At 41.9% G+C, this 27,570-nt stretch overlaps 1 protein-coding gene across 3 annotated transcripts in view; it reads right to left on the bottom strand.

Moving 5' to 3' along the window:
• Positions 1 to 27,570, bottom strand: part of TRIM24 (tripartite motif containing 24) — a 58,559-nt gene that overhangs the window by 4,362 nt on the left and 26,627 nt on the right. For 2 of the 3 annotated variants that reach the window (XM_019544708.1, XM_019544709.1), the window contains exons 7-16: positions 26,850 to 26,967; positions 25,083 to 25,345; positions 24,464 to 24,634; positions 22,819 to 22,998; positions 20,118 to 20,253; positions 17,349 to 17,421; positions 15,651 to 15,819; positions 14,760 to 15,073; positions 10,345 to 10,477; positions 5,508 to 5,582 (exon numbers count right to left, since the gene is read on the bottom strand). In XM_019544708.1, coding sequence (XP_019400253.1) covers positions 5,508 to 5,582; positions 10,345 to 10,477; positions 14,760 to 15,073; positions 15,651 to 15,819; positions 17,349 to 17,421; positions 20,118 to 20,253; positions 22,819 to 22,998; positions 24,464 to 24,634; positions 25,083 to 25,345; positions 26,850 to 26,967 — 1,632 coding nt within the window. Of the gene's footprint in view, positions 1 to 4,481; positions 4,729 to 5,507; positions 5,583 to 10,344; positions 10,478 to 14,759; positions 15,074 to 15,650; positions 15,820 to 17,348; positions 17,422 to 20,117; positions 20,254 to 22,818; positions 22,999 to 24,463; positions 24,635 to 25,082; positions 25,346 to 26,849; positions 26,968 to 27,570 lie in introns of those variants that run through there. The other variant, XM_019544710.1, reaches the window with a different exon arrangement.

The following is a 27,570-nucleotide window of genomic DNA, read 5'->3' as shown; positions in this document are numbered from 1 at the left end:
TGTTTAAAAGGAGGCTGGCTGAACACCTTGCTGGGGTCGTTTGACCCCAGTACTCTTTCCTGCCATGGCAGGGGGTTGGACTTGATGATCTGCTTAGGTCCCTTCTGACCCTACTAATTATGAAACTATATATGCCCCTGGCGCACACATACTTCCGTAATGCAAATCCACACTCAGAACAGCAATATGAACTACTGAAAAGATATGGTAAAAAACCCCCAAACAAACTTAACTTTAAGCCTGAAGTGCTGAAGAAAGTAAAATTCAGTAATTGATTTTGTACATGAATTAACTTTAACTGGCAAAGTCTGTTGATGACACTAAGCTGTGGGGAAGTGTGGCCACGCATCAGGGTAGGCTGACGATCCAGAAGGATCTAGACAGATTAGTTAGATGGGTCAACCAGAGAGTCTCTCCCCCCCAGAGCCCGGGGGCTGGACCCAATGATCTCATGAGGTCCCTTCCAGCCCTAAACTTCTGTGAATCTGTCCATTTGCTAAGTTCCATTCACAAGGCCAATTAATCAAATTGTTGCAAGCTCACTAATGGGAAAGCATATGCATGTGTCACAAAGAATGGGATTTGGTGAACTATATTAATGTGGTTTTAAAATCCCAGGTTGAATTTCCAGGGCTACTTTTAGGGAAAAAATGTAACTTTTTAATGACAAATTAGTATGTAAAGAGGAAATGAGACAGGAAATCCTATGTCATTAACAAGTCTCTTTTGTAGCTAAAACCACATTTTAAGAAAAACCTCTCAAGCCCAGTAATATGCAATCTATATATACATATTACATGACATTTTCTTTATCATTTCATCTCTCTCATATACCCAATCTCTAACTCTTTAGCTCAGTGATCTAGACTTAAAAAGTTTTTAATGATATGTTTCATGCTGATGAAAGAGGGAGAAAAGGACACACCCACATGATATTACTACACAAATACATTTTTTCTACTTGGAAGGGCTTCTGGGCATGTGCAGAGCAGAACTCACTTTACGGCCAAAGTGAGACACCTATGAAGTTTAGGAGCCTCTAAGTTTAGGTGGCAGCTGAGCAGGGATCTTCAGGATTACTGTTCTGATTGAGAAACTTGAATTCTTCCTAGTTCTAATTGTCCTTTATTTTATAGTCCTGTATAAGAAGTTTGTTAATTTGCTGTGAATTACTAATTTAGTTTCGCATTAAATCTCTACTGGGATTTACTGACCATAGAATTTCAATTTTTGTATAAGAACAAAAGACAGCAACGGACCTCCCAATGTCACCGAGTCCAGCCCTTACTAGTGCAGGCAACCATGTCATATAAGCTCCAGTTAAAACTAATTTCACATTTTATTCTCACAACTCCTACTGGAAGACCATTTCAAAACCTCTCTGCTCTCAAGGTTGGAACTTACTTCTGATTTCCAGTTTAACATTTATATGTGACGTAAAATCTGTTCTTGGACCAACACAAGATTTAGTTTAAACAGTTATTTCCCCTTCTTGGTGTTCAGGTCCCACAAAACATTTAGGGAGCAATCATATCCTGTATATCTCACGATAGCTCCAGGATCATTGACTCCAAGATGAACATGGGCCGACAGTGCGGGGATGTAGTCAGGAAGGCCAACCACACCTTGTCATGCATCCACAGATGCATCTCAAGCAGGTTCAAGGAGGTGATACTCTCCTTCTATGCCGCGCTGGTCAGGCCGCAGTTGGAGTACTGCATCCAGTTCTGGGCGCCGCACTTCAAGAGGGAAGTGGACAACATGGAGAGGGTCCAGAGGAGGGCCACTCACATGATCAGCTGGCAGCACGGCAGGCCCTATGAGGACAGGCTACAGGACCTGAACCTGTTCAGCCTCCAGAAGAGAAGGCTGAGCGGGGATCTAGTGGCCTAGGTGTGCCTCCCCTGGGGCCTGAGGGAGGCCCAGTGGGGGCGTGACTGTTCTGGTCCCTGCTTAGGAAAATGGAGGCAAAGAAATTGTTAAATATGTTGGCTTTGTCGTCTGGCGTGACAACCAAATTTCCTAAATTTCTAGTCAGTCAAGTTGGGGAATAAAAGCCAGCCAGGTGTGATGTAGTTTAAGTACACAAGTCCAAAGAACCATTAGATTCTGATGGATTCTCCTTCTATATCCTCTCTGAATTTTCATTTTGCTATGCTAAACAAGCCAAGCTTTTAATTTTTCTTACTGGGTGCAAGGGTGAAGTAGGTAATGTTCTCACAGATCCTTCCAGTCAAAGGTACAGCTCCAGCTAAGAACAGAAACATCTTGGAGATCAACACATGGCTACATAGCTGGTGTTGCCAGCAGGGCTTTGACCATGGGGTGTGACATTCCAACAAGATGGGCTGCTGGGAAGAGACAGGTCCCCCTGACAGAGAGAGGGAAGAATGATTTTGTATACAGGCTTGCTAACCTGGTGAGGTGGGCTTTAAAACAAGGTTCACTGGGGATGGAGACAAAAGCCCAGAGGCAAGTTAAGGACCAGGGGACCTAGACAAAAAAAACAAAAACAACTCAGGCAGTGGAAGCAACAGTGGAAGCCTTAGCAATGTTCTCAGGGAGAAGATATACAAATCACAGAATTGTGATGCAATTGGCATTACAGAGACGTGGTGGGATCAGTTCACATAACTGGAGGACAGTCATGGATGGGGACAGCTTGTCCAGGAAGAACAGAGAGAGGAAAAAAGGAGATGTTGTTTTCCTATATATACAAAGGCAACATACATGTGTTCTGAGGTGCAGTACAGGGTGGAAAGTAGGTCTACTAAAAGCCTCTGGGTAAAGCTCAGAGGGGAGAGCAGCAAGAGTGATGTTATGGGAATGTTTGCTCCATGTCACCAAACCTGTAACAAGGAGGTGGTGCAAAAGGCAGTTGACAATAGCTTGCAAACCGCATCTTGTTCTTGTGGAGGACTTTAATTATTGGGTCATCTGCTTGGAGGGAAACACAGCAATGCACAAGCAGTTCAGAAAATTCTTGGGAATGTGTCAAGATAGCTTTGTTTTGAGCGATAGAAAGGCCAACAAGGGGAAACACTCTTCTTGATTTGCTGCTCACAAACAAAGGAATTAGTTGAGAAAGAAAAGGTGGAAAGCAACTTGGGTGGCAGTGACCACGGAATGGAGTTCGAGATCCTAGATGGGAGGAAGGGAAGAGATCAGCAGAATAAAGACACTGGACTTCAAAACGGCAGACTTTAGCAAGCCGGTGGGCAGGATTCCCTGGGAAGCAAGTCTGAGGGATAAAGGAGTTCAGAAGAAAGGGAAGTGCAGCAGAAGACCAATGTGGCTAGACAGCAATCTCTTCATTGAGGTGAAAACTCAAAAAGGAATCCTACAAAAAGTGGCAAACTGGCCATATTTCTAGAGATGAATATGAGTGCATCACACAGGGGTGCAGGGGGGGAAATTACAAAGGCCAGGACAACTGGCAAGGGACATAAAAGATAATATAGAGAGAGCCTACCAGTATGTGAAAAATAAGGCAGTGGCCAAAGAAACTATAGCCCCCTTACAGAATGCAGAAGGCAATCTAATTACGGATGATGCAGGGAAGGCAGAGTATTTAATGCCTTTTTTACTGCAGTCTTCACGAATAGGACGGCTATCAGATGACAAGGGCAGTTGGCAGCAAAGATATGAAAGGAGACAAACAGGCTGAAGTAGTAGAAGAACAGGTTAGGGATTACTTAGAGAAGCTCAATGCTTTCAGGTTGGCAGGGCTGGATGGGATGCACCTTAGGGTACTGAAGAAATTGGCTGAGGTAATTACAGAGCCATTGGCTATCCTTCTTGAGGATTTCTGGAGCTTGGGTGAGATCCCAGATGGCTGTAGAAGGACAAATACAGCGCTCATCTTTAAGAAAGGGAAGAAAGAGGTTCTGAGGAATTAGAACAATCAACCTGACCTTGATACCTGGAAACATCATGGTATCAAGTTCAGGGGGTGTGTTTACATGAGCCGCTACTGCATAGTGGTTACTGCTGATTGATTTACTACTTGTATAAGCAAGTACTAAATAAATGCACAGTAACTGGAGTTACTGTGCAGTAGAGCCAGTGAATGCCTTTTAAGTGACACTACTATGCAGTAGCCTAATAGTACTGTGCAGTATGGTTTTGGCAAGGTTTTTGAGACACAACACTACTACACAGTAGTACTGTGTAGTAGTAGACGAGCCCACTGAAAAGAGAACAAGGTGAACAGGAACAGTCAGCATGGATTCACCAACATGATTTCCTTCTATCAGGTGATAGGCTGTATGGATGTGGGAGAGTACTCAGTGTGATGCACCTTGACTTTCACAAGGTTTTGACACTGCCAACCAAGACATACTGACTAACAAGCTAAGGAAATAGAGTAGGGAGGGCAGGGTACATAACTGGTTGCATCACCGGTTGGACTGTACTCAACAAGTAGTCAATATTTACTTGGAAGGAGATATCAAGTAGAACTCCCTGGGGGTCTCTCCTGGGGCCAAGTACTGTTCAATATCTTCAGTTATGATTTGACTGACGGGACTAAAAGGACACTCAGAAAATTTGCTGATGGCACCAAGTTGGATGAAATCGCAGACACTGGAAGGCAGGTTTAGGATCCAGAATGATATAGAGACCAGAAAAGCGGTTCACAATCCATCATATATGATCCATCCACAAAAAGTGTAAAGTCCCCTACCTTGGTCACGGTATCTCCCTTGCCAGATAGCCTAAAAGAAAAGGCTAGGAACATACGACAAATATAGGGTAGTGCAGCCAATCTGAATAAGATGCATGGCAGCGCCCATTGCACAGAGTCCCCCTCAGTGCCAACTCTTTTTCCAGCCACTACATTGAACACATTTAAACTTCTTCTTCACTCCCGCAGCTAAGCTGTACCTTTCTTACCCATTTCCAGTGATTCCTGTTTCCTCACCAGCCTTAAATGTCTGGCAAACATCACCAAACAGGGACCCAAACAGTTCAACTAGAATCCCCCTGTAGCTCCCTTCCTTAGCCTGGCCAGATATGATTAGTGTGGGTCCACCCTCCAGGCTGCCCTGCTCCTCATCTGTATATAAACTTTTGAAGGATCCTAGGGCTTGTGACAAAAACACTCAAATCACAAGCCTTTTGGCTTTAGACTTCTCATGCATAGCAAGGGAGATACCGTGGTCTTCTCAGCCTTGAATGACTAGCTGTAGTTAGTGGGTGAAGGCCTGTTCCCTGTGACAGTCTACAAATGCCTCCAAATGCAAGGATCTCAGCTACATAATTTATGGTGATGGGGGATTGCTCTCAAACTTTCAACACTAGAGCTAGCCTATTCCTTGCCCATCTTAACAATTAAAGCAAACATTTGGTAAACTGAATAGCTAAGTAACTTATCCATCTGAGGGTGGGTTATTACTGGGAACAGCGATGCCAACAGTGGTGCCACGTGTTTTAGTGAGTATCACAAGGCAAAATTATGTACTTAGAAAATTAGGGCTGGAAGGGACCTCAGGAAGTCATCTACCTACCGTGGGAGGAACTGGATCTTGAAAAGCAAGGCTCATTTCATGGCAGTAGAGGTACAGCAGTAACCTTTCACACTTCTGTACATAAAGGAAAAAAGGGACAATAGCTGCGTATTAGAAAACTCTCCATTTTTACCTTCTATAATTTATTATATTAAATTTTTTCAGACAGATACTTAGTGCTCCCATGATCATCACTAGAAAAATGAAATACATTTCGAAGCTCCAGACCTTAACAAGTTAATTGCTTTTTAAAATCGAGGTATTCATCATCTTCAGTGTACATATACATACCAATACAGAGCCTCATAATATGAAAGAACATCCACTCAATTACCTACAGTGTAATTCTCTTTTTCCTTAGTGCCATTGAGTATATGGCCTATCAGGAAACAAACTGAAGGAGAATATAACTTGCCCACACACACTGATACCTATATCATGATAGCAAGGCCACAGTAACTCTTACTCTTCAATCCCAAAAGCATGACAACAAAGATGCTCTTGGGTCAAAAGGATTATAGAGGGAAAGGATTCTTTAACTGCTAGTTCTGTAAATTCATCCTGAAAAATGAGAATGAAAGTGGCGTCCTTCCTTTTTGTCAGCCCTTTTAAATAATGGTTCTAAAATCACTGATTCATAGAAAATGAGGGTTGGAAGGGACCTCAGGAGGTCATTTAATCCAAACCCCTGATTAAAGCAGGACCATCCCCAACTAGATCATCATAGCCAAGGCTTTGTCTAGCTGGGTCTTGAAAACTTCCAAGGATGGAGATTCTACAACCTCTCTGGGTAACCTGTTCCAGTGTTTTACCACCCTCCTAGTGAACATGTTTTTCCCAATATCCAACCTAAACTTCCCTTGCTGCAACCTGAGACCATTGCTCCTTGTTCTGTCATCTGCCACCACTGAGAACACTCCAGGAGAACAGTCCAGCTCCAGCCTCTTTCAAACCCCCCTCCAGGTAGTTGAAGGCTACTATTAAATTGCCTCTCTTCTCTAGATTAAATAAGCCCAGTTCCTCTCCTCAGAAGACATGCCCTCCAGCCCCCTAACCATTTTCACTGCCCTCTTCTGGACTTTCTCCAATTTGTCCATATCCTTTTTGTAGTGCAGGGGGGGCGGGGGGAACCGGACACCGTACTTTACATGTGGCCTCACTAGTGCTGAAGAGAGGGGAATAACTTCCCTTAATCATCTGGCAACACTCCTACCAATGCAGCCCAGTATGCCATTAGCCTTCTTGGCAACAAGGGCACACACACTATTAGCTTATATTCATCTTATTGCCCACTGTAACCCCAAGGTCCTTTTCTGCAGAGCTGCTGCTTAACCAGTCAGTCCCCAGCCTGTACCAGTGCATTGGACTGTTCTAACTTAACTGTAGGACTTTGTACTTGTCCTTACTGAACTGCGTGAGATTCCTTTTGGTCCAGTCTTCCAATTAGTCTAGGTCTCTCTGAATCTTAACTCCACCCTCCAGTGTACTTACTACTCCCTCCAGCATGGTGTCATCTGAAAACTTCCTGAGGGTGCACTCCATCCTATCTTCCAGGTCACTGATGAAGCTATGGAACAGAACTGGCCCTAGGACTGACCCTTGGGGCACTCCACTTGATACTGGATGCCAACTAGACATCAAGCTATTGACTACTGACCTCTGAGCCCAATGATCCAGCCAGTTTTCAATCCACCTTGCAGTCCATTCATCCAACCAACCTGTACTTCCTTAGCCTGCCTGTAAGAATGCTGTGGGAGACCATATCAAAAGCTTTGCTAAAGTCAAGGTACACCACATCCAGTGGTCTCTCCATATCCACAGAGCCAGTTTATAGAAGGCAATCAGGTTGGTCAGGCATGACTTGCCCTTGGTGAATCCACCCTGACTGTTCCTAATTACCTGCTTCTCCTCCAAGAGCTTAGAAATTGATTCCTTGAGGACCTGCTCCATGATTTTTCCAGGGACCAAGATGAAGCTGACCAGCATGTAGTTCACAAGATCCTCGTTTTTCCCTTTCTTAAATATAGGCACTAAATATTTGCCCTTATCCAATCATCATATTTGCCCTTTTCCAATCACCATGAGTTTTCAAAGGTGATGGCCACTGGCTGTGCAATCACATCAGCCAAGTCCCTCAGAACCATTGGGTACATCCCATTCAGCCCCATGGACTCATATGCCCAGCTTCTCTAAATAGTCCCTAACCTGCTCTTTTGCCACAGTTAGCTGCTCATCTCCTCCCCGAACTGTTCTGTGCAGTAGTCTGGGTGCTGACCTTGCCAGTAAAGATTGACGTGAAAAAGGCATTAAGTACTTCGGCCTTTTCTGCATCCTCTGTCACCAGGTTGCCTTTGCCATTCAGTAAGGAACTCACACTTTCCCTGATCCTCCTCTTATTACTGACATACTGGTAGAAATCCTTCTAGTTACCCTTCTAGTGGCAACTCCAGCTGTGCTTTGGCCTCCTCGACTTCATCCATGCATGCCCAAGCAATATTCTTATGCTCCTCCCTAGTTTTTTGTCCAAGTTTCCACTTCTTATAAGCTTCCTTTTGTGATTTAGCTCACTGAAGAGTTCCCTGCAAGGCTAAGTTGGTCTTCTGCCATACTTGCTAGTCTTCCTGCACATTGGGATGATTTGTTCCTGCACTCTCAGTAAGGCTTTTTTGAAGTACAGCCAGCTTTCCTGGACTCCTCTCCCTGGCTTCCCAGGGGATCCTGCCCATGAGTTCCCTGAGTGAGTCAAAGTCTGTGTTTTCTGAAGTCCAGGGTCCTTACTCTGCTGCTTTCCTTACTTCCTTTTGTCAGGATCCTGAACTCTATCATCTCATGGTCACTGCTGCCCCTGTTGCCATCCACTATTACATTCCCCACCAACTCTTCTGTTTGTGAGCAGCAGGTCAAGAACAGCACAGCCCTTAGTTGGCTGCTCCAGCACTTGCACCAGGAAGCTGTACTCCAAAGCTTCATACTGGAGTCCTGAGCAATCTTTTACATAAAGTGCAAGTCCTCCTCTTCTCCCCTGTCCATCCTTCCTGAACAGTTCACACCCATCCATGACAGTGCTGCAATCATGCATGCTATTCCACCAAGTCTCTGTTATTCCAATCACATCGTAGTTCCAAGACTGTGCAAGGACTTCCAATTCTTCCTGCTCATTTCCCGGGCTCCACGCGTTCGTGTACAGGCACCTAACGAAACTAGCTGATTGACTGCCCTACTTTCTCAGGAAGAATGAGACCACCTCCCTTGTTGCCCACTCCTGCTTGCACTTCCTCCAGGTCACCCACTTACCTAAGGCTTTTATCTCCATCCCTGGCAAATCTAGTTTAAAGCCCTCCTCACTAGGTTAGGAGCCTGTCCACGAAGATGTACTTCCCGTTTGTCGGAAGAGGTAGGATCCACCTGAGCAAATGGGATCCACCTGATGAAGAGAGGATGGCTTGTCTGGGGAGGTTGTGTGTGTGGGGGGGTTATGATGTATTTTGAGGTGGCTGTAGCCCACTGCATAATCCCCTCATCCAGCACCACCCCCACTTGCCCTGGTCCGAGCACAGCCCCTGCTACTGGGAAAAGGTTGGTGCAGTCCTGACCCCAACCATGTAGCAGGCAGTCTGCCATCACCCCACACACAGATCCAGGGGGCACATGCCCCCCATGCCTCCCCCGGAGTCCTCCCTCCCCTGTACAAGCTGCCCATGGCTCCATCCTACAGCCCACCCTGCTCCAGCTATGCAGCACCTGCCCCTGCCCCACTCCCTACCTCATCGTGGGGGCCTCAATCTGCAGCCCCCCCACGGCCCTTCCCTCCAACAGACTTACCAGCCAGCCAGTGGTCTCCAAGCTGCCGGGCTGCACCTCGGCAATCGGATCAGTATCAGCCAATATGGCTGGTCAATAATTGGGCATCGGTATCAACCCAAAAAATCTTTATCGGTGTATCCCTAGTCTGGGTATGACTCTCTCCCAGCATGTCTAGATAGCGTCTAGTCTGAAATAAGAATGGGTGACTGGTGCCGCCCTAGTAAGGGGGGGCACATGCTCCCCCTGCGACCAGTCAGCATGCACACATGCAGCATTTAACCAGCCACATTAGGTCTGTGTACCCGCTAGGACCTTTTTAAGAACCCCTACAGGTACACATACTCCCGGTTGACAACCACTTACAGAAGTATTAAGCCTAAACCATATGCTCAAAATAAAAAACAAACCAAAAAAAGAAAACAAAGGCTTTGGCAAATAACATTTGTTAGGAAAATGTAAGTCAAAAAGAGAGGAAGCCCAGGTTTCTGTTTTGCAAACTACCACAGGTGGAAGGAGCAGAAGTGGCTGGAGAATTGCACTTTTTTTTACAGCTTGGAGTCTGGAATATTCAGAATTGCAAACGGTACTGCTTCCAGAATTTCCACCGACTCAACTGCAGTATCAGGCCAACTTTTAGTAGTGGAAATCCATAAAACCTCACTAAAAAAGCCCCAAACCTTTCTTTACAAGGACACTAACAAAGTACTTTCAGAATAGAAACTTTAGTCTTACACCATATTTGTTCAGGTGAGGGAAAAAAGGTAGAAACGGTGACTATTTTTCTTGAGGCAACAGAGGTAGTCAATACTGAGGCATGGGTAGCACATTCAGTAATTCTTGGCTCTGGTTCTGGTTCAGAGCACCAGATCATGTCTCAGAACATGCTGGGCATATTTGAAGCGTACTGCCAAGACATTGGAGCTTATTTAGAAATCCTCTAGTGAACTCATTTCTGTCAGCAAAGGCATGGTTTAAAAAGCCTCAACAAAATGGTCTGACAAGTAGAGAGGCTGAACAAACAATGTATTCTTACCCTCCGGTCTACTGGTGCCAATCCTGTATATCCTTCCAATTTTCTTTTTTCAGCGTTGTTACTAGGGTTATCACAATCATATTCTACTTCTGGCTTGGACAAGTCCCGACAGAATGTGCAAATCCATTCTCCACTGAACAAAGGGGAAAGAAAACCAGACATTTCTTTGGACATTTGATAAAAGTTACAGGTCTTGAGTAAAGGGTTTCCAAATACTTTTGGACAGTTTTACTGTTCTATTTCTCTTGTATCAATTTTCTTGCAACCACAAGAAAGCCAGGATAGAAACAGGACACCTCTTTGGAAGAAGTGCTCACTCATCCCTGAAATTAGTTTTTGGAATAATTTAACAACAAAAGTAGTATCTACTTCCCTCTAAGCTGAAGACATTAAACATGGTTGCACAATTTAAACCAAAACTTTAATGGCAGGCCCACTGCCTGGTTAGAAGGTAGACTCTAAAAGAAATGAAGAGACAGGGGAGTGAAGAGCACAAGTAGTGGGCAATATAAATATTGAGCAGCATCAAAACAGAAAAAAGATGATGTGGTATCTGAAGGAGTCAATTTCCTTATTAGATATATGACTATCAGGCACTGGCTACTGGCATGCAATATATGGCACTGTAGTCAACCTCTTGGAAGGATGGAATTTCTTCATTCTTAAATCTCAATTTTTTTCTTGGGAGGAAACCCTACAATTTTAAATGAAAGAGCAAAAAAAGGTTTCACGACTGAGTCAGTTTTACTCGCTGTCCTTTTCTGCCTAATTTGTGATATCCTTAAAGTTCTAAACAAATCTAAGAGATTATCATTTAACTTTAAAACCAACCAACCAAATAGACACTTGCACCTGTGAGGATAACCACAAGAGGGCTAAACTGAACTGGCTTCTTTACAGGAATGAAGAGAATCAAAAAAAAAATCAGTTTTAACAGATTATGAAAAGTAGGTATAACAAATGTGCACTGCACCACACATCTGATAATGCAAGAAAGAACTTTGGATACAAGATGTAGCTATTTAGCAAGTATATGTTACTTTTGACAATGAAAGCACAGGCTTTTGAGTTTAAAGATGTTCAGTAGAACTTCAAGTACCCCAAAATGTATGTGTATCTTATTAGGATACTTAAAACATTTCCACTTTCTGCTATCCCTACCTTAAGATAATGAACAAATGAACATCTCTAGAGCAAAATTTCAGTTTTAACTCATGAGAATTATTAGCTACTTATATGAAGATATTACTTACAGTACTTGAATCAAGATCAGGGGAGCAGGGTGCTAGCTGCAGTAGAGGGATAGCAACCAAAGATGTTATAAGATATACACACAAGAAAGTGTTTAAATCATAGCAAATCATGGCCAAAAAAAAAAAAAAAAAACTCACCTGAGCCATAAAGATGAAAACAAGAAATTAAAACTTGTTATGATAGAAGGGGAGAAGCTAAAGGAAGATTATGAGAAGGGCAGATGTGTAAGGGAGAAAGTGCACTATTCAAGATATGAAATGGTGGGGGTTTGGATGAGAGTTGTGGGTGTCTGTACAAAAAGTAAAGGGTGGGTTTTAGAAACATTATACAGGAGGCAGAAGATCCAGAGACTAAGGGAGAGGAAGGAGTCAAAGGATTCTGGGACTATTAGCTTGACTGACAGAAAGAATGGTATATAGTCAACACTGGCAGATAGGGTGTGATGCAGAGAGTTTTAGAGGAAATAATCAGGAATTCAGGTTTTGGTCACATAAAATTTGACTGCAGGATAGTTAGGCGTTATCATCAGAAGATGTCAAAATAAATAGAAGATAAACATAACAGTAGAGAGAGAAACGTGCATATCATTGACATAAACAGGAGCCAAAGTTTTGCAAGCACATGAAGTTAACTTGAGAATACAAAGGGAGAAGCAGGGCATGTAAAGTGGGGTGGGTGTCATGGGCTTGAGGTACATGGGATTTCCACAGAGATTTGGAGAGTGGAGGAATGTCAGCTGGTAAAGAAACACTGAATAAATGATCAGGGAAATCTGAAAATAGTCAAGAGAGGACAGAAGGGTCAGATCACTATTGTGACCATTATTGTTAAAATACAGACAGACACAGTAGAGGTCCTGGTATTTAGCAGACTGATAAGGATCCAGGATGCACCTGAAGAAGAACAATTCAGGACAAAGATTTGCAAGCTGTGAATAGGAAGAGGAAAACAGTCCACAACTGTACAAGCAGGTGGAATCAATGATAAGAAACAAGAACACATTTGTAATTTGAGAAGAACAGACAGATGTTGAAGAGGAAGAAGAAGAGTGAAACAGTCTTTATCCCATTCTGGCAATGCTATGGCAGGTGCTGTGTTTAGCAGGTAGAGATCAAGTGAAAAAACAGTATTAGTGACTGCAGTTCTCTGAGTAAGGAGGGCTAAAAAACATTATGCATTGATTTCCAAGAAAGGCCTAAAAGCACTGCAACAGGCTTTTTGGATGAGCAAAAGAAGAGAGCCCCACAATCTGACGTTCAAAAGGTAAGATGCCATAATAGTAACATACAGAAACTAAGTATGGTATTCAAGAATCATCTTGCTCAGCTATGTGTAAGCAGAGGTGAGAAATGCAAGGTGTTGTAAATTAACCTTCTGTGGGGTTCCTAAGGGGTCCTGGACTTGAGGGGTGGGGCAAGCAGTAGCAGAGCATGCTGTTAAATTCTGGGAACTAGCAACAGGGAAAGTGATAGCTGTGGTAATCCCTGGAGCTTCCTAAACCGATACAGTAGCAGTTAATGCTGCTGCTGGAGATGGATCCAGGTCCGCCTTGTAGTCCAAATAAGTTTGACACCCCTGCTCTGCATAAATTAGGATGCAGGTGTGATACTTTTTTAAAAAGTGATAAACCAACACCAATGATAAAAACCCTAGTATTTTACACAAAATCATTGATCAATGACCAAATGAGAAGAGATATCATTTAATATTACCTAACAGTCTTTTATACAGGACTTCTATACTGGAGTCTCACAAAGTGTTATTTTAGCAAAGTAACTTCGAAATACCAAAGAGAATGATAAGACTACAGTAAAAGCTCTGTTATCTGGCATCCCCACGGTAATAGGAGATGCCAGATAACAAAATATGCCAGTTAATTGAGCGGCTCCAGCCGCTGCTTCTCCTGCCACATCTGGGGCGTCCTTCCGCCCCTCCCACGGCATTGCTGTCCCTCCTGCTGCATTGTCGCCTGTCCCGTGGGCCCCGCACAGCCTGTTATGCCCCCTGGGCCGTGGGGGCTCGGCAGCGCAGGCTTTTTACCCCCGGCCATGGGGGCTCAGAGAAACCGGAAGTGCCACGGTAAGCACTTCTGGTTTCACTATATCTTACAAGCTAGCATGCTGGTTAGTAGAGCATGCCAGCTTGTAAGATGCCAGATAATGCAGCTTTTACTGTATTTCCAATTACCATTAGCACTACAGAGACAAATTACCTCTTACCTTCTGAACTTGCAAACTGGACTGAGCAAATTTAGTACCTGGTCCTTAACAGGCAAATCCAGAAGGCCTATTCACATAAATCTCACTGCCCTGAGTGTGGAATGAGGTAGTAATTATCACAACACCAAACACGGTGTCCTACAGTTGAACTACAGCTTTGTTTAATACTGTACTAACAGATCTTTTTCTTTAAACACATTCTTTGGGGGGTTTTTGCATTTAAAAGTTTCTGTTGACCTTAAAGACTCTGCAACAGACTAGTAATTCTATGGCCTACTTTGGTAGCTCCAGATAATAATAGATGGCCTATATAAGCAATTTTGTTTAATTGCCAAGCAAGTACAGTATTTCATATTTGTTCTTGCAGCAGCAAGAGTTAAAAGTTACAACTCAAATTTCACTATATATTCTGACAAGCATTTCTTATGTGATATCTTTTAATTGGACCAACTGTATAGCTGGGGCAGAATTAGACACGCTTTTGAATGTAAGACGTTATTCTTCAGGTCACTTCTTTCAGTTCAGCCTGAAAATTCAAAAGATAAAAAGCAAATCTATCTGTGTAGTGTTAATGGTAATTGGAAATAGCATTTAGAGTTCTCATCGGTATTTCTAAAGTTAGGGTACTAAAACAACACTTTGCAAGACTGCAAAATGGCAGACTAATGTCAGGGACCTGAAGAAGAACTTGCATACAGAAACATGTCTAACTTTATCACAACTATACAGTTGGTCCAGTAAGATATACCACCCCAAGAAATCCTTGCTTTTCACAATTTCTAGTCCATTGTAACTGTGTCACTCTTACGCTAATAAGTATCCTGGATTTTACTAACTCAAATTTCAACTGTAGTCATTTGAAGCTGAAAGTTTCCAACTCATAACCCCAAAATTAATTCCTTTTGGGGAAAAGGTGGACAAAATTCATTAGGTAATTCTTACCTTGGAAAGTTCATCAGTGTAGGGACATGACAAGTAAGGTGGAATACTTTTGGACATTTCTCACAACAAAGGAGCTCCCCTCCATTTTGACACACTGCACACCAGTCCTCATTGGGGTCATCCTCTTTTCTGCTATCCCCAATGTGAGAGGCACCTATCCATGTTGTCTTTCCATTGGATGTGTTCTCCTGAAGCATCCCTGGTCGGTCACCTGTGCTATCTGGAGCATCTGTTCTTAAAACAGTTTCATCAGAAGAGGAATTACGATTGTTATCCAACAACAATGAGGTAAGTATGCTTCTTGAAAAGTTGGCCTGTAGAAAGAGGCAAAGACAACTTAGAGGTATGTGCACACCCTGTTGTTGGGTAGATTATCAATATAAAAATATTAAATAAAATAATGCTTCTTTTTTCACTCTGTTTATGTAACACATATATAGTCATGTCCCTTGTGATATCTAAACAGGAGTTACTATTTTTCTTCAGATTTCAGCCAATTAAATGTAGACAACAGTAAAAACAGGACCACAATGAGTTAGCTTTGAAATTTAAGCAGCCTCCAATAGAAAAAAGATACTGCGTTTTGATGCCTTATATGTTTAACCTCCCAATACTGAGTATACTACTCAAATTAGAAACACCTCCAAACATGTCCTGAATCATAGTGTCTGTAGATCTCTCTCTGTCTCTTGGATCTCCAGGGGCTGACAGCAGTCTGGTCATTTCAGTTTTTCAGGCAACTAAATTTAACTATAAAATTTAACTTTTAAACATTGAGAATATTATGCCCTCTTTTTAATAAGGCCTAAAATCCCAGTCTGACAAAATACAGTTATAATTTCTATCCTACACACCAAAAACTCAAAGGAATTTTTTTATTTTTAAACATACATTTCGAGGACGGGATTCTTCATCTGTTTCTTGTTTTACTATGACAATTGGGAAATCATAGTTCTCACTCGGTGCACTAGATTCCTGTTTAATCCTGATTGGCTCCAACATGACAACAGGGACTCTGTGGGTAGAATCAGCTCCAGGTGGTCTGCTGGATGAGCCAGAGCTGTAAAATAGGAGGACAAAAAAGAAATAAGGCACAGTAAGAATGGATATCATCTGCATGGGGATGGTATCTGGAATCGATAAATTTTACAGTATTTTCCATTCTCCAGATTCTGAGCAATTCAGCAAATTTCACCAAGGAAAAGTCCTAGCCCTAGTTCCTACCCTTTTTGGTTAAGTTTCAATGGGATTACAGTAATGTCTTTTTTCCCCTTTATAAATACAATCCTGAAAAGAATTAAAGAGCATGATTTCAGAACCAGTTTCTATATCACTACTCTTGGGCAAAACCTATAATAAAAAGATATACAAAACTGAAAATACTGAACTTAAAACTTTGTTTATCTGACGTATATACATTCTGAAATCCAGCAATTTTATCTTAAGATAACAATACAAAGCCTCTACAGCATTTACTACATAAGTGCAATAGAGTAACAGTAGGTTTGGCAGGATATGATTTTTACCAATAAGCACTGATAAATATTTATTTCACCTCATACTTGCAGACCAATGGAAAAAAAATACATTTCCATTGATAATAATCAAAATGTATAGAAAGAGAACGTAAGAAAAATGATGGTTGATACTGTGCAACAATAAGGGGAGCAGTCCTACAGAATCATGCTGACTGTAGTTTGCACTGCAACTCCCAGAAACCCCAGGGGACTGGGAACAAAGGAAGAGAAAATGACAAAGCAGATGAGGGGCTTGGTATACTTTCACTAATAAGCTCTCTGCTCCCCACACCCCCTGAAAATTTAAATTGCTAAAAGTTGAAATAAATGTTTAAAAATAAACTTCAATATTATTTGTTGAGATTATTAAAACAAAATAGAAATCAAATTCTGCCAAGCCTAAGAAAGATGTAGACTGTTACAAGTATATGGATTTCTACATGAAGGAATACAACCATACTCAGCATGAAAAATTCTGTTAGCTGTAATGCTTTAATTTATTGGAACATATTAATGGCTCTGCTCCCTTTAGGTAATCCTGATTAACCCTATTTTGTTCATGAATATTCCATCACTCCTGGTATACAATTTTTTGCAGTCTCTTTTTCTAAATATCCAGTGCTTACTTAACCAACTGTATTATGGCAAAAAGCTCTTTAATGATAATCCTCTTGTAAGGCTAATTCCCTAAATCTAAAGTCATTTATGGTTCACTGAGGAATTCTAGGTTCACAGACTCTTAAAAATACAACTGAGATTGTCCTGAATTTTATATCATTATTTACAGCATATGATTATAAAAACAAATATTTGAGTTTGCTATTAGTTTCATGGCTACCGCTTTAATCTACTATTTAATCTTTCATGTGCTATTAATAAAACCAACATGAAATGAGTATTCTAAGCCTTGACAATAGTATAATAAAGGCACAAGAACGAGTTTCTCAACATCAGCAGGGTATGGCGAATTTCAGCATTAATTACTGGTAGAAATTAACAACAGGTGAGGCTGCACACACTCTTCCTGAGACTGAAGCTATGCTTCCCCCTCCCCCAAATCTACTCTGCTTACCTGCCTCTACTTCCGACACTAGAAGCACTGGGTGAACGAATTGGAGGATGGATATTAGTCATGCTTACTGCTCCTAGAATATCAGAAATGAAATTAGAAATAAGGATAGGTTTGTGCAAACAAATTATCTTACATTTGATTTCTACTTGAAGAAACACAAAGGGATTTCTATAAAAGTTTTCATTAGTAAGTTGTGATCACAAAATCATAAAAAAGAAAAAGGGCTGGAAGGGAACTCAGAAGGTGATCTAATTCAACTCCTGACTCAAGGAAGGAATATTCCTATCTAAACAAGCCAAAAAAATCTTTGTCCATCCTACACCAGGCACTCAAGGGAGAGAGAATTAGGGACAGGAGAAGAGAACAAACTCAGTTGAATGGATGCTGGCTTGGAGCAGGCCTTGGGCTCTAGACCCCTGCTTCCAGTAGGGCACAAATCTCATTGCATTACTCTCCATCTTTATTACGTAATAGCTATTGAATGCAAGTGGCAGGAGCCCAGCTTCAAAAAGACTGCTGGAGAATTATCTGAGTAATACCTAAACTGTGGCACAATGGTTAGAGTATCATGCTGGGAAGTTAGTCAGAAACAGGTTCAAATCTACTCTGGGTGGGGGAAACCTAAAACAGGTTCCTTCAGATCCCTGGGCAAGTATCCTAATCACTTGTCTATAGGAACTAAAACATGGGAAGGCCCCTTCTTTCTCTTCCTGACTAGCATCCACAAACTGCAGGTTTCCGGACAGCTACATTATGTACTGTATCAGCACATGAGATGCGAATATATATCTGGAATGGGCCTGTGTGCCAGCGCAGTCAATATATAGCATACTGCACGCACTTAGTCTACAAAGTAGCATGTTTGTGTCTCCACATTGCAAGGAGAATTGCCCCTTACATATCTTTGTGAAATTTAAATACAAAACGAAATAGATTTTTGTTTCTGGTTTTCTTTCCATCTCTGTCATTCAGCTTCTTTCAGGGATATCTTTTGCATGTCCATAGAATTCCATCATTGGCCCACATCTCTCCTGCACTAACTCCTTTCCTTAACAACGTATCTGCTCATGTGGCTGCAGCTGTCATCGTGTAGCAGATAAATAATATTCCACAAAACTAGCTCTCCACTTCTCATCAATTCTTCATCTCATTCTACCTTCTCTTGGATGCCTTGCCACAGTTAGTTTAATGACAGTCCCAAATTTGAATTTCATCACCAGCTACTTAATTCTTACAGTCACTATAGATGCTGCCCCCTTTCTTTCACACAGACACTTAGGCTTAAACTTGGCATTACCTTTCACTCTATCCTCACTTTGCAGCTTCATATGCAAAGTGTCTAAATTCTGTTACTTTTTGCTCCACGATATTTCTTAAGATCTGGCCATTTACCTCTGTCTACAATGCTAAGCATGAGCCAGGTGCACATCTCCTATTTCCTCTTTTTCAGCCTTCTTCCTTACCTTGAATTTCTCAGCATTTGACATGGATTAGACTAGGGTTTCTCAATCTGTGGGTCATGACCCAAAAGTGGGTCACAAAAATATATGAAAGGGTCACTAACAAACTTTAAAAATGGATTCTCCTTTAAAAGGAGAAAAACATGGGAAAACACAGGTTTCCCCTTCAGGCTGGCAGAGTTCCAGCCTGCAAGGGGCGGTTTGTGGCTGGAGTAGGAGGAGGGCAATCAGCCTTGGGCATGCCACGTGCATGTGCGTGTGCACACATGGACATGGCAACCAGGCAGTGTAGACAGCAGCTCCCGCAGCTCACTGCAGGCAAGTCTATGGGGTGGGGGAACATAGTGCGGCGGGGGGAGGGGCACATGATCCCCCAGATTTGTGTGCCCACAGCAGGCCCGGGGCTGCAGCCCAGAAGGCAGGACCCAATGTGAGAGGGCAGAGCGGAGCAGCAAGACTCGTTGCTGCTGCCACTCCCTCACCACCTATAACGCCAATAGCACGATGAGTAACAGATGGGATAGGGAGGGGGAAGGCCCTGTGCTGTCCTCACCTCCTCCCATTGCCAGTTGTTTGTGTATTGGGCTGTGGCTCTACCCTGCCACCATGGCCTGGCTGCTGCTCCCCCTCAGGCCATGCTCTGCCTCAGAGGAGAGGTAGGGTGGCGGGCAGTGTAAGCACTCTGAGGGGAGTGGCAGTGGCAGCTGGGCCATGACGACAGAATAGAGCTGCAGCCCAGTGCATGAGCAACTGGCAGTGGGAGGAGGTGAGGGAAGCACAGCCGCCAGCCCCCACCTCCCCATTACTCCCCACCACTGAGGACAGTGAGGTCCCAGTGGTGGCAGCAATAAATCTCACTATCCCATTCTGCCCTCCTGCACTGGTTCCTGCCCACTGGGCCACAGAGGCAGCTCCTGCCTGTGCCAGTCTGCCTGAAGTGAACACACAAAACTGGGGGGGCCACCAGCCAAACACACTGGGGGCCTAGGGGCAGGTGGCAGCGGGTCAAGAGTGAGGGGCACCAGCAGAGCTGTGGAGGTGGGGGGCTGTGGGTTGGAAGTGAGGGGTACCAGCAGGGCCAGGGGGCTGTTTTCTACTAAAACTATTTACTGGGTCAGGACTGGCCATCGATGTTTACAAATGGGTCCTGGTAGAAAAAAGGTTGAGAACTGCTGGATTAGAAGACACCATTACAATGCAGTAAGACAAATGGACATTTTGAGATCAGCAAGCAAAGTCTCTCATATGTTTTATTCCCCACTATATCAGGTAAACTGAAAGTCGTAGTGAAACCAAGTAGCCACCATACCAGAGAGGCCTGGAGATGGCACTGATGAATTTGGAGACTGGACGGTTCTGTTTGAAGGGGGTTTTGGCTGGGTATGCTCTACAACGCCATCTTTCCTCACAATATTGTCCAGTGTAATGTTTCCCGAACAATCAATCTAAAAAGATGAAAAAAGACCATTATCATTAGGATAGAATCTTTTCTATGTAGTCACGGTAAAGATTATTTTAGTTTGTATTTCCAAATCCTCTTTCAACATGCTCATTTCATTTAGTGTGAAACTGATTAAGTCACAAAACTACCTGATAAGAAGCTACCCATGTCTCACCTGTGCTTGAGCACATCCAGAGGTCATGCATATTCAGTAAAACCAGACAAAGGTCAGTTAACTGGTTCTCTTTTCAGCTATGACAGAAGAATGATATGTCTATTTTTTTTTTTTTTTTTTTAAAAGACAAAGCTTGTTCCAATGCACTGTGTTTACTCAAAATTAAGACAACCCTGAATGTAAGATGACACCCCAATTAGGTTCTATATATGGAAGATTTATACATTTTTATAATTTTCTAGGTATCTAATTTAGGCCTGTGCAAAGCGGCTAGGATTCACTTTGGATTCAGATTCAGCCAGTTCAGGGGACAGTGATTTGATTAGGTGATTTGAATCACCGTCCCAATTTGATTTGGAGATTCGGCTGCTGCTGAATCAGCCGAATTTCTAAATCAGTCAGGCCCAGCAATGGCTGCCCCAACCACACCAGCTCCTGGCACTTGGAGAAAAAAAAAGTCCTGACTCACCGGGTGCTGACAGCTGGGGGACAATCCCCACTTCCCCATGCTGCATGGGGGGCTCTGCATGAGCCCTCCAAACCATCCCCCTGCTGTCCCAGCCCCCCACATGGCTGCCCTGCCCAATGTGACTCAGGCCCTTTAAGAAAAAAAAAGAGAAAAAACCCAGACTCATCATTCCTGCTGGTGGGGGTAATCCCTGCTTCCCCCCGCCACATGAGAAACCCCACAAAGCCCTGAGGCTGTTGCAGGAGTGGTGAGTCCTGGTGTCTTTTTTTCCTTAAAGGGATGGAGCTGGGGCGGGTAGGGCAGCTTTGGTGGGGCTGGGGAGCAATGCGGGGCCAAAGGGCTCATGGAAGAGCCCCCCACATGGCGTGGGGCAGTGGGGATCGCCCCCCCACCTGGCAGCACTAGTAGGTGGGGGCTTTTTTTTAAAGCATCAGGAGCTGGGCTGGCCAGGGCAGCCATGGGGGGGTTGGGGGAGCCTGGGGAGAAGGGAGGCTCTCCCCTAACCCCCCATGGCTGCCCTGGCCAGCCTAGCTCCCGATACTTTTCAAAAAGCCCCCACCCACCAGTGCTGCCAGGTGGGGGGGCTCTTCCATGAGCCCTCTGGCCCCTTCTCCCCAGCTGCCCCTCCCCCACCCCCTACTTACCAGCAAATCTAAGACAAGCCCCTCCACCCCCTTTTGGGGAAATACTGTAAAGCCTCATCTTAGATTTGAGTAAATACAGTAAAAACATCACTTACTTCGACTATTATACAAACTGAATAATTGAGATGCCCTTTTGAAACCCTAGTGCTGTAAAACAATACTGTTCAGCTAGAAAACTGAACAACTTAACTTGGGAACAGAATTTAAAACATTCACACACGATATGTTTTATGCAAATATACCTCACTGTGCTGTGCTGTCGCAATATCTGTGTCAATGCATTCAGTTAAAAAAAAAAAAAAAAATCAGGTAAGCTATTTAAGGTCTGAGACTACATCAGGGAAAACTTGAGACAGAAGGGAGAAATAGGGAGATTCTGGTGACAAGTAACTACAATAAAGCGTGAAAATTAAAATAATTTTCAAAAGTTTGCAAATAAGTCTACTTTTTTCTGCACAATGAAGTAGATTGCTTAAAGCTAAAAATTTCTGATTTAGTTGTCTAGTTTGGGCCTCTAAAAAAATTATTATCGATTGAAAATGGTACAAAGAGACTTGCTGCAGGTCAGCTGAATCTCCAGTCCCTGTTTTATGTATGTACTCTGTCTCCTAGTAAGTGGGAGTTAACTAATAATTTATCAACTCTTTCATTTAAGAGCAAGTAATTGATTCACTTACTACACAACAGGAGTGGACAAATGAAACATTTACAATGGATCAACTGATGACTGCTTAAAAGCAGCAAGTCTCCCTTTCATAATAAATGCTAAATTTATAAAGTTCCCTCCCCTGGATACACAAATGTTGAGGAGAAAGATGAGCTCCTTATTCCCACCCCCTACTCTAAAGGTAATGAAAAAGATGAATGACTTAAGGCATTTTTTTCAAGAAACTAGAAGTTTCAGGCATATATTAAAGGTTTTAGGTTTAACATATAACATCACCAAATCTTACTGTGGTTACTGGCACTCAAAGTTAAGGAAATCCAATTTTGTAGGCAGTACTCAAGATGATGGACAATTAAGGCCAGTATGCATCTATATAAGAGAGTGCAGTCACAATATGCACTGTCACTCTGATAGGACTAACATTTTATGGCAGTCCCTCCTGAATAGTACTGAAACACTTCCAGGACCATGCAGACAAATCTGGACTGTTGCTTTCTACACTGGATGATTTTGGAAAGGCAGAAAATAGAATTTTAGTCTGCACGACTGTTCACCTTTCACACACACTGACCTCACTTCAGAATAACTGTAAACTGTTTGTATGTTACCCTTACATCAGGAAGAGAAGGTAGGTTATAGGAGCTACCCAGTGGAGAACTCAAATCTATCAGAGGTGGACCATATGTCTTTCCATCATATCCTGCAGCACTAGTAACTGTAGGACTGGATGGGGTGGATGTTGTGCTGCTTGCAGTTGATGGGGCAGCCGAAGTTTGTCCACTGCTGATCTGCCACTAAAAAAAAGAAAAATGAAAACCCACAACTCACTACTGCTGCTTTGCATAACAGATGTCTGTTATGTATATGGACACCAAGGAATGGTTGAGCTATGCAAGCATGTTAGCTGAATGAGCTGAAAGCAGAGCTGAAAACTTCGTTTACTTTGTAGCCATCAATTTTCAAAAACAAGGCACTCAGGACATAGGAAGAAGAAAAGCAGAAGAGAAATAACATGTAGAAGAAACAAATAAGATATTTAAAAATAAAAAACCTCTACCCCCTGCAGTTAATATGCATTAATATGTCTGGGACTTTATTGGCACAATATTGACTATAATAGTTTTAGTAGCATGAATGTGTTACAGATAATAAGCTGAATATGACATTGCTGTTATATTTTTAGTATTACAAACCAGGTTTTTCAGTAGGAAATATTGGGTATTTGAATCCAAGAGGTTCTTTTGTCATTTGTCAAACAGAAAAATGAAGCAAAACAAAAACGAACCACTGATCGGGACTCTAGCCAGCAACAACTGTACTGACCCAATAACAAGAATGAAAAAGTAAAGTCAGGCCAAATTTCACCCTTGTTTAGATCTAAAATTTCATAGATATAACTGAAAGCAGATTTTGATTCTGCACAATTCTTCTCCAGTAATTCTGTTTAATAGTTGGGTTCCAGGAGACTTTACAGCATAATGAAAATACTTGAGACAAAGACTTACAAAGACTACTTTTTCAGAGGCTCACAGATTCAGGTGCTTCTTGTTACTACTGGTTCTAATATGGGCTGTACAGCTTTCTTCAGTTCATTTCAAAGTTCCTCTCTGATGCAACTGAGGTCACTGCAAGAAGCACCATGGTCCTATTTTACCATTTTTCAGGTCACAGACAAGAGTCCTTCTATGGTGGTATGGTAATCTGCATTTTTTTTCTTCAAAATATTGAACATATGTACATCAATATGCTGTTTAATATATGCTTGCCTCACTGAAGCACTAAAATGTATCTGATGTATTTAATTTTACTCCACTTCAACCACTGATCAGCTTGGGATTGATCACTTGATCAGAAGTCCACAGTTTATTTCCTCTCTTCGTCTGTAAGTCTCCAGATCTAACTCCAAAGTATCATTGTAGATGCTTAATAAAGCTTTTGCCTGGTTACAAGTGAACTAGGCAGTCCATTGACTGCAGTGTCCAGGACATGGTTGTATTACATTCTGCATTGTGGCCAAAAGACATCAAAACAAAATATACTTTAAGTTACTAATTTAACTTTTCTTCATCTATTTAGAATAGACAGAATGGGATGGACAATGATCTCATCTCATTAATATTTTGAAAAAAACTTCAGGTATCTTCTCACAGACAAGTAGTCTCTGTACACTGTAAACTCACGCTGGAAGTTAAATGAATGTAAAATTATAAAATTAGCATTTAGCCTTAGTTTGAGTGGTGAAGTAAAAAGACAGTTTACCTGTTTGATAGCTTGCTGTGCCAAGAATGCCATCTGTAATGGGTTGGGTTTTATGGTTTGTTTTGGTATGTTCTGGGTCTGGGGAAACCTCATCTGTGGTTGTGCAGGAAGAATGGACCCATTAGACTTGGGGCTGTGATTCTGAAAGTTAATCAAGCGTGGAGGTGGATGCTGGAAGAGAAACAATCCCTCAATTAATTGTCTGAACACTGATAAACACTTCTGAAAATGCTTTTGGCTCAATTTCCCATTCAAACTTCTGGATATATGACAAACAAATTAGAGTACTGAAATAATCGTTTGTCTGAATGAAGGAGAATTCAGATCTCTGCACCAATGCATCTTGAACATTAGAACCAGAGTAAGAGTCAAAAGGTTTTGATGAGATAGTTCCAACTTTTGGGGCGAGAGGCAATACTTAAAAGTTATCTGAAACTTCTACAGGTATGTGCAATGAAGACTTAGTAAAATTAATACAACATGGGTTCCTTAAAAATTACAGTTTCATATTACCAGTTTGTGGTCCTGTGAAATAACACCTGCAGAAGCTACCACATTACTTTTCTGCTGCAACAATGACAATCAGACATGTCTTCATCCTGAAACACTCCTCATTTACCTGATAAGTAGGAGCTTGCTGCACTGGTCCTGGAACTCTCGGATTTGGTAGACCCACTGGACCTGCCCTTCGCTGAGCCTGTTGCCTTTGAGCCATGACCTGTTGCTGCATGTGCTGGAGTCGTAGCTGAGCTAAATTGATCTGTGTTGGAAACTTAGATAGCTGGTTTGTAGGTAAACCACTTTGTGGCTGTAAATTTGCTTCCATCACAGGGCTCTTGGGCACGTGTGGTGGAGTTTCTTTATCTTCAATTACCAAAGAACCTGATTAAAAATAAACAAATGTTTTAATATTCATTTTACTGTTTGTGAAAACTGAATTTTTCATTATGTCCCTCATTTTATAAAGACCATGAAAATCCTACAGTCTGAAGGCTGGGTAAACAGTTAGGGTCACAGGAACAGAAGGATATCTTGAGTTGTCGACCCTGTACCGTACAATTGCAGGCAGCTGTGTTATAGTACTTTCCTAAAGCTTATTAAACTTTATCCTAAAACTACTTAATTTGTTTATCCCAGTACTTGCTGAAGCCTCCAGAATCTCACACCAACAATGGTTAAAAACTTAATTCAATTGGAGTCTGCAACTTCTAAAATATGAAATCCTAGAAAAAGTTATTCATGACTTCATTCTGATAATCTGAAATATTCAATCTTCCAAGTCAGTATTTCTCAGAAATAGAGCATACACAAATAGAACAAGCAATTCAATGGTGAATCAGAAAGAAACAGCAAACAGCTTTATATATGTTTATTCAAGTACTCATTACCACATGGCTGGAAGATACATTTCTGGAAATAGAGTCAGAGCCCCTCTTCTTATTCTGTTTCCCAGTTAGTGGCAGAAAAGAAGCTTGGAGGATTTTTTTTTTGTTTGGTCCCTCTGAGAACAGAGCTTGTTATAGAAGCACGTTTTAGACCAAGATTTTCCCTTTCCACCTTTTTTCTACAGAATAAAACTGTCTGCAGTTTCTGACCAAAGGTCAAGAGGCCTGACAGGTATGTGCAGAGCTACGCTCTTACAGAAAGACTGAGATAGTGACAACCAAAAGAAAAAAACAAAACCTTAGCAAATGCAGAAGAAAGACATAGCATTTGTCACAACCTTTAAGAGAGAAATACTAGAAACTAATTTCTGACCTTGATTCTACTGTACTGCTTTTTTCTATTAGGTTTAGCATGTACACTCAGTAGATTCACTGAAAAAACTACTGCCTGTAAAATGAATAACTGCCATAGAGTACTAGCCACTGGAAGGTGATAAAGAAAATGTAAATACCAGCCTGGAGATAACAATCCAATCTGCCTAGAGAATACGGATGAACCACATTTGCACATCTCTCCATTTATGTGCATGAAAAGCACGATAGGAAAGGCACGTGGCAAAGGCAAGATTTAGGAGAAAGGATCCAACTCCACCAGAAAACTTTTTCACACCTCTTAAAACCAGAACTATTGCTTGATAATTTTTCATTCACTGTTCCTTGCCCCTATTTCTCCCTTTATCCCAGTTCCATATGGTTTATACCTCAGTCTGCTAAAATCATAAAGGTACTGCCAGAGGTTTACTGCCTGGAAAAGTTGCCACTGTTCTCATGCCACAGAGCATTGAGTCAAAGATGCTTTATAGGATAATTTCTTTCTATGAATTAGAGGTGTGTTGAAGAATGCATGAAAGACACTGGAATACCATTCACTTGGCCAAGCTATTTTTATAGACATGATAAAATCTAAAATCAATAAAGGGAAAATAGGAGCCATTTCATACCTAGATTGAAAATATTTTGAGCCCAGAAGCTAGGATCACAATGAAACTGGATGGTGTTGTTAGTCACTGGTGAGGCATCACATCGTGCTCGAAGGAGATACCGTAGCCGATATGTAATCTAGAAGTGAAAAAATATAATTTACTTGGGGTGAAGTGTTCTCCACGATGATTCTTACCACTGTCCCTGCAAGGCAATAATAGGACTTAATATTAACCTGAATAAAATTGCAGAACTGGTATGAAAAGCATGGAAATTAACCGAATCAGCCAAAAGAAGGGTTTCACAACTGCTCAGCCCCAAGTAATTTTGCATACCTGTTATCTACAATACGACAGACAAATAAACAAACAAAGTTCTTCCAGGTGTAGAAATACATACACTTTCCTAAATGCAACTAAGGCTTTGTTGCTTTAACATGACTCTTTTCTGAAAGTTTTCAGGTCTCACTACTCTGTGCCAGATCTTTGTGGTTTTACCCAGAAAGTTTATTATCCCATCTTATTGGTCAGAAGCATTAATATAAGGAATTTACACTGGTAACAAATAAAATGAATCCCAGTTAAACTGGAACAGAATTTTTAAAATTTTGTTTGACAGAATTTTCATATGCGTTTTTCTTTGAAATACCCCAACCCTACTGATTTAATGTTTAGATAATGTTCTAAACAGAAACAAAAACAAAACAGTAAAATATTTCAAGTGAATGCAATATTAATTAAA

This window comes from Crocodylus porosus, unplaced genomic scaffold (genome assembly GCF_001723895.1).
Source record: "Crocodylus porosus isolate Cpor-Errol unplaced genomic scaffold, CroPor_comp1, whole genome shotgun sequence".
In the NCBI taxonomy this organism is placed as follows: domain Eukaryota; kingdom Metazoa; phylum Chordata; order Crocodylia; family Crocodylidae; genus Crocodylus; species Crocodylus porosus.
Note: the sequence above shows the minus strand (reverse complement) of the source record. Positions and strands in the feature narration are given on the sequence as shown.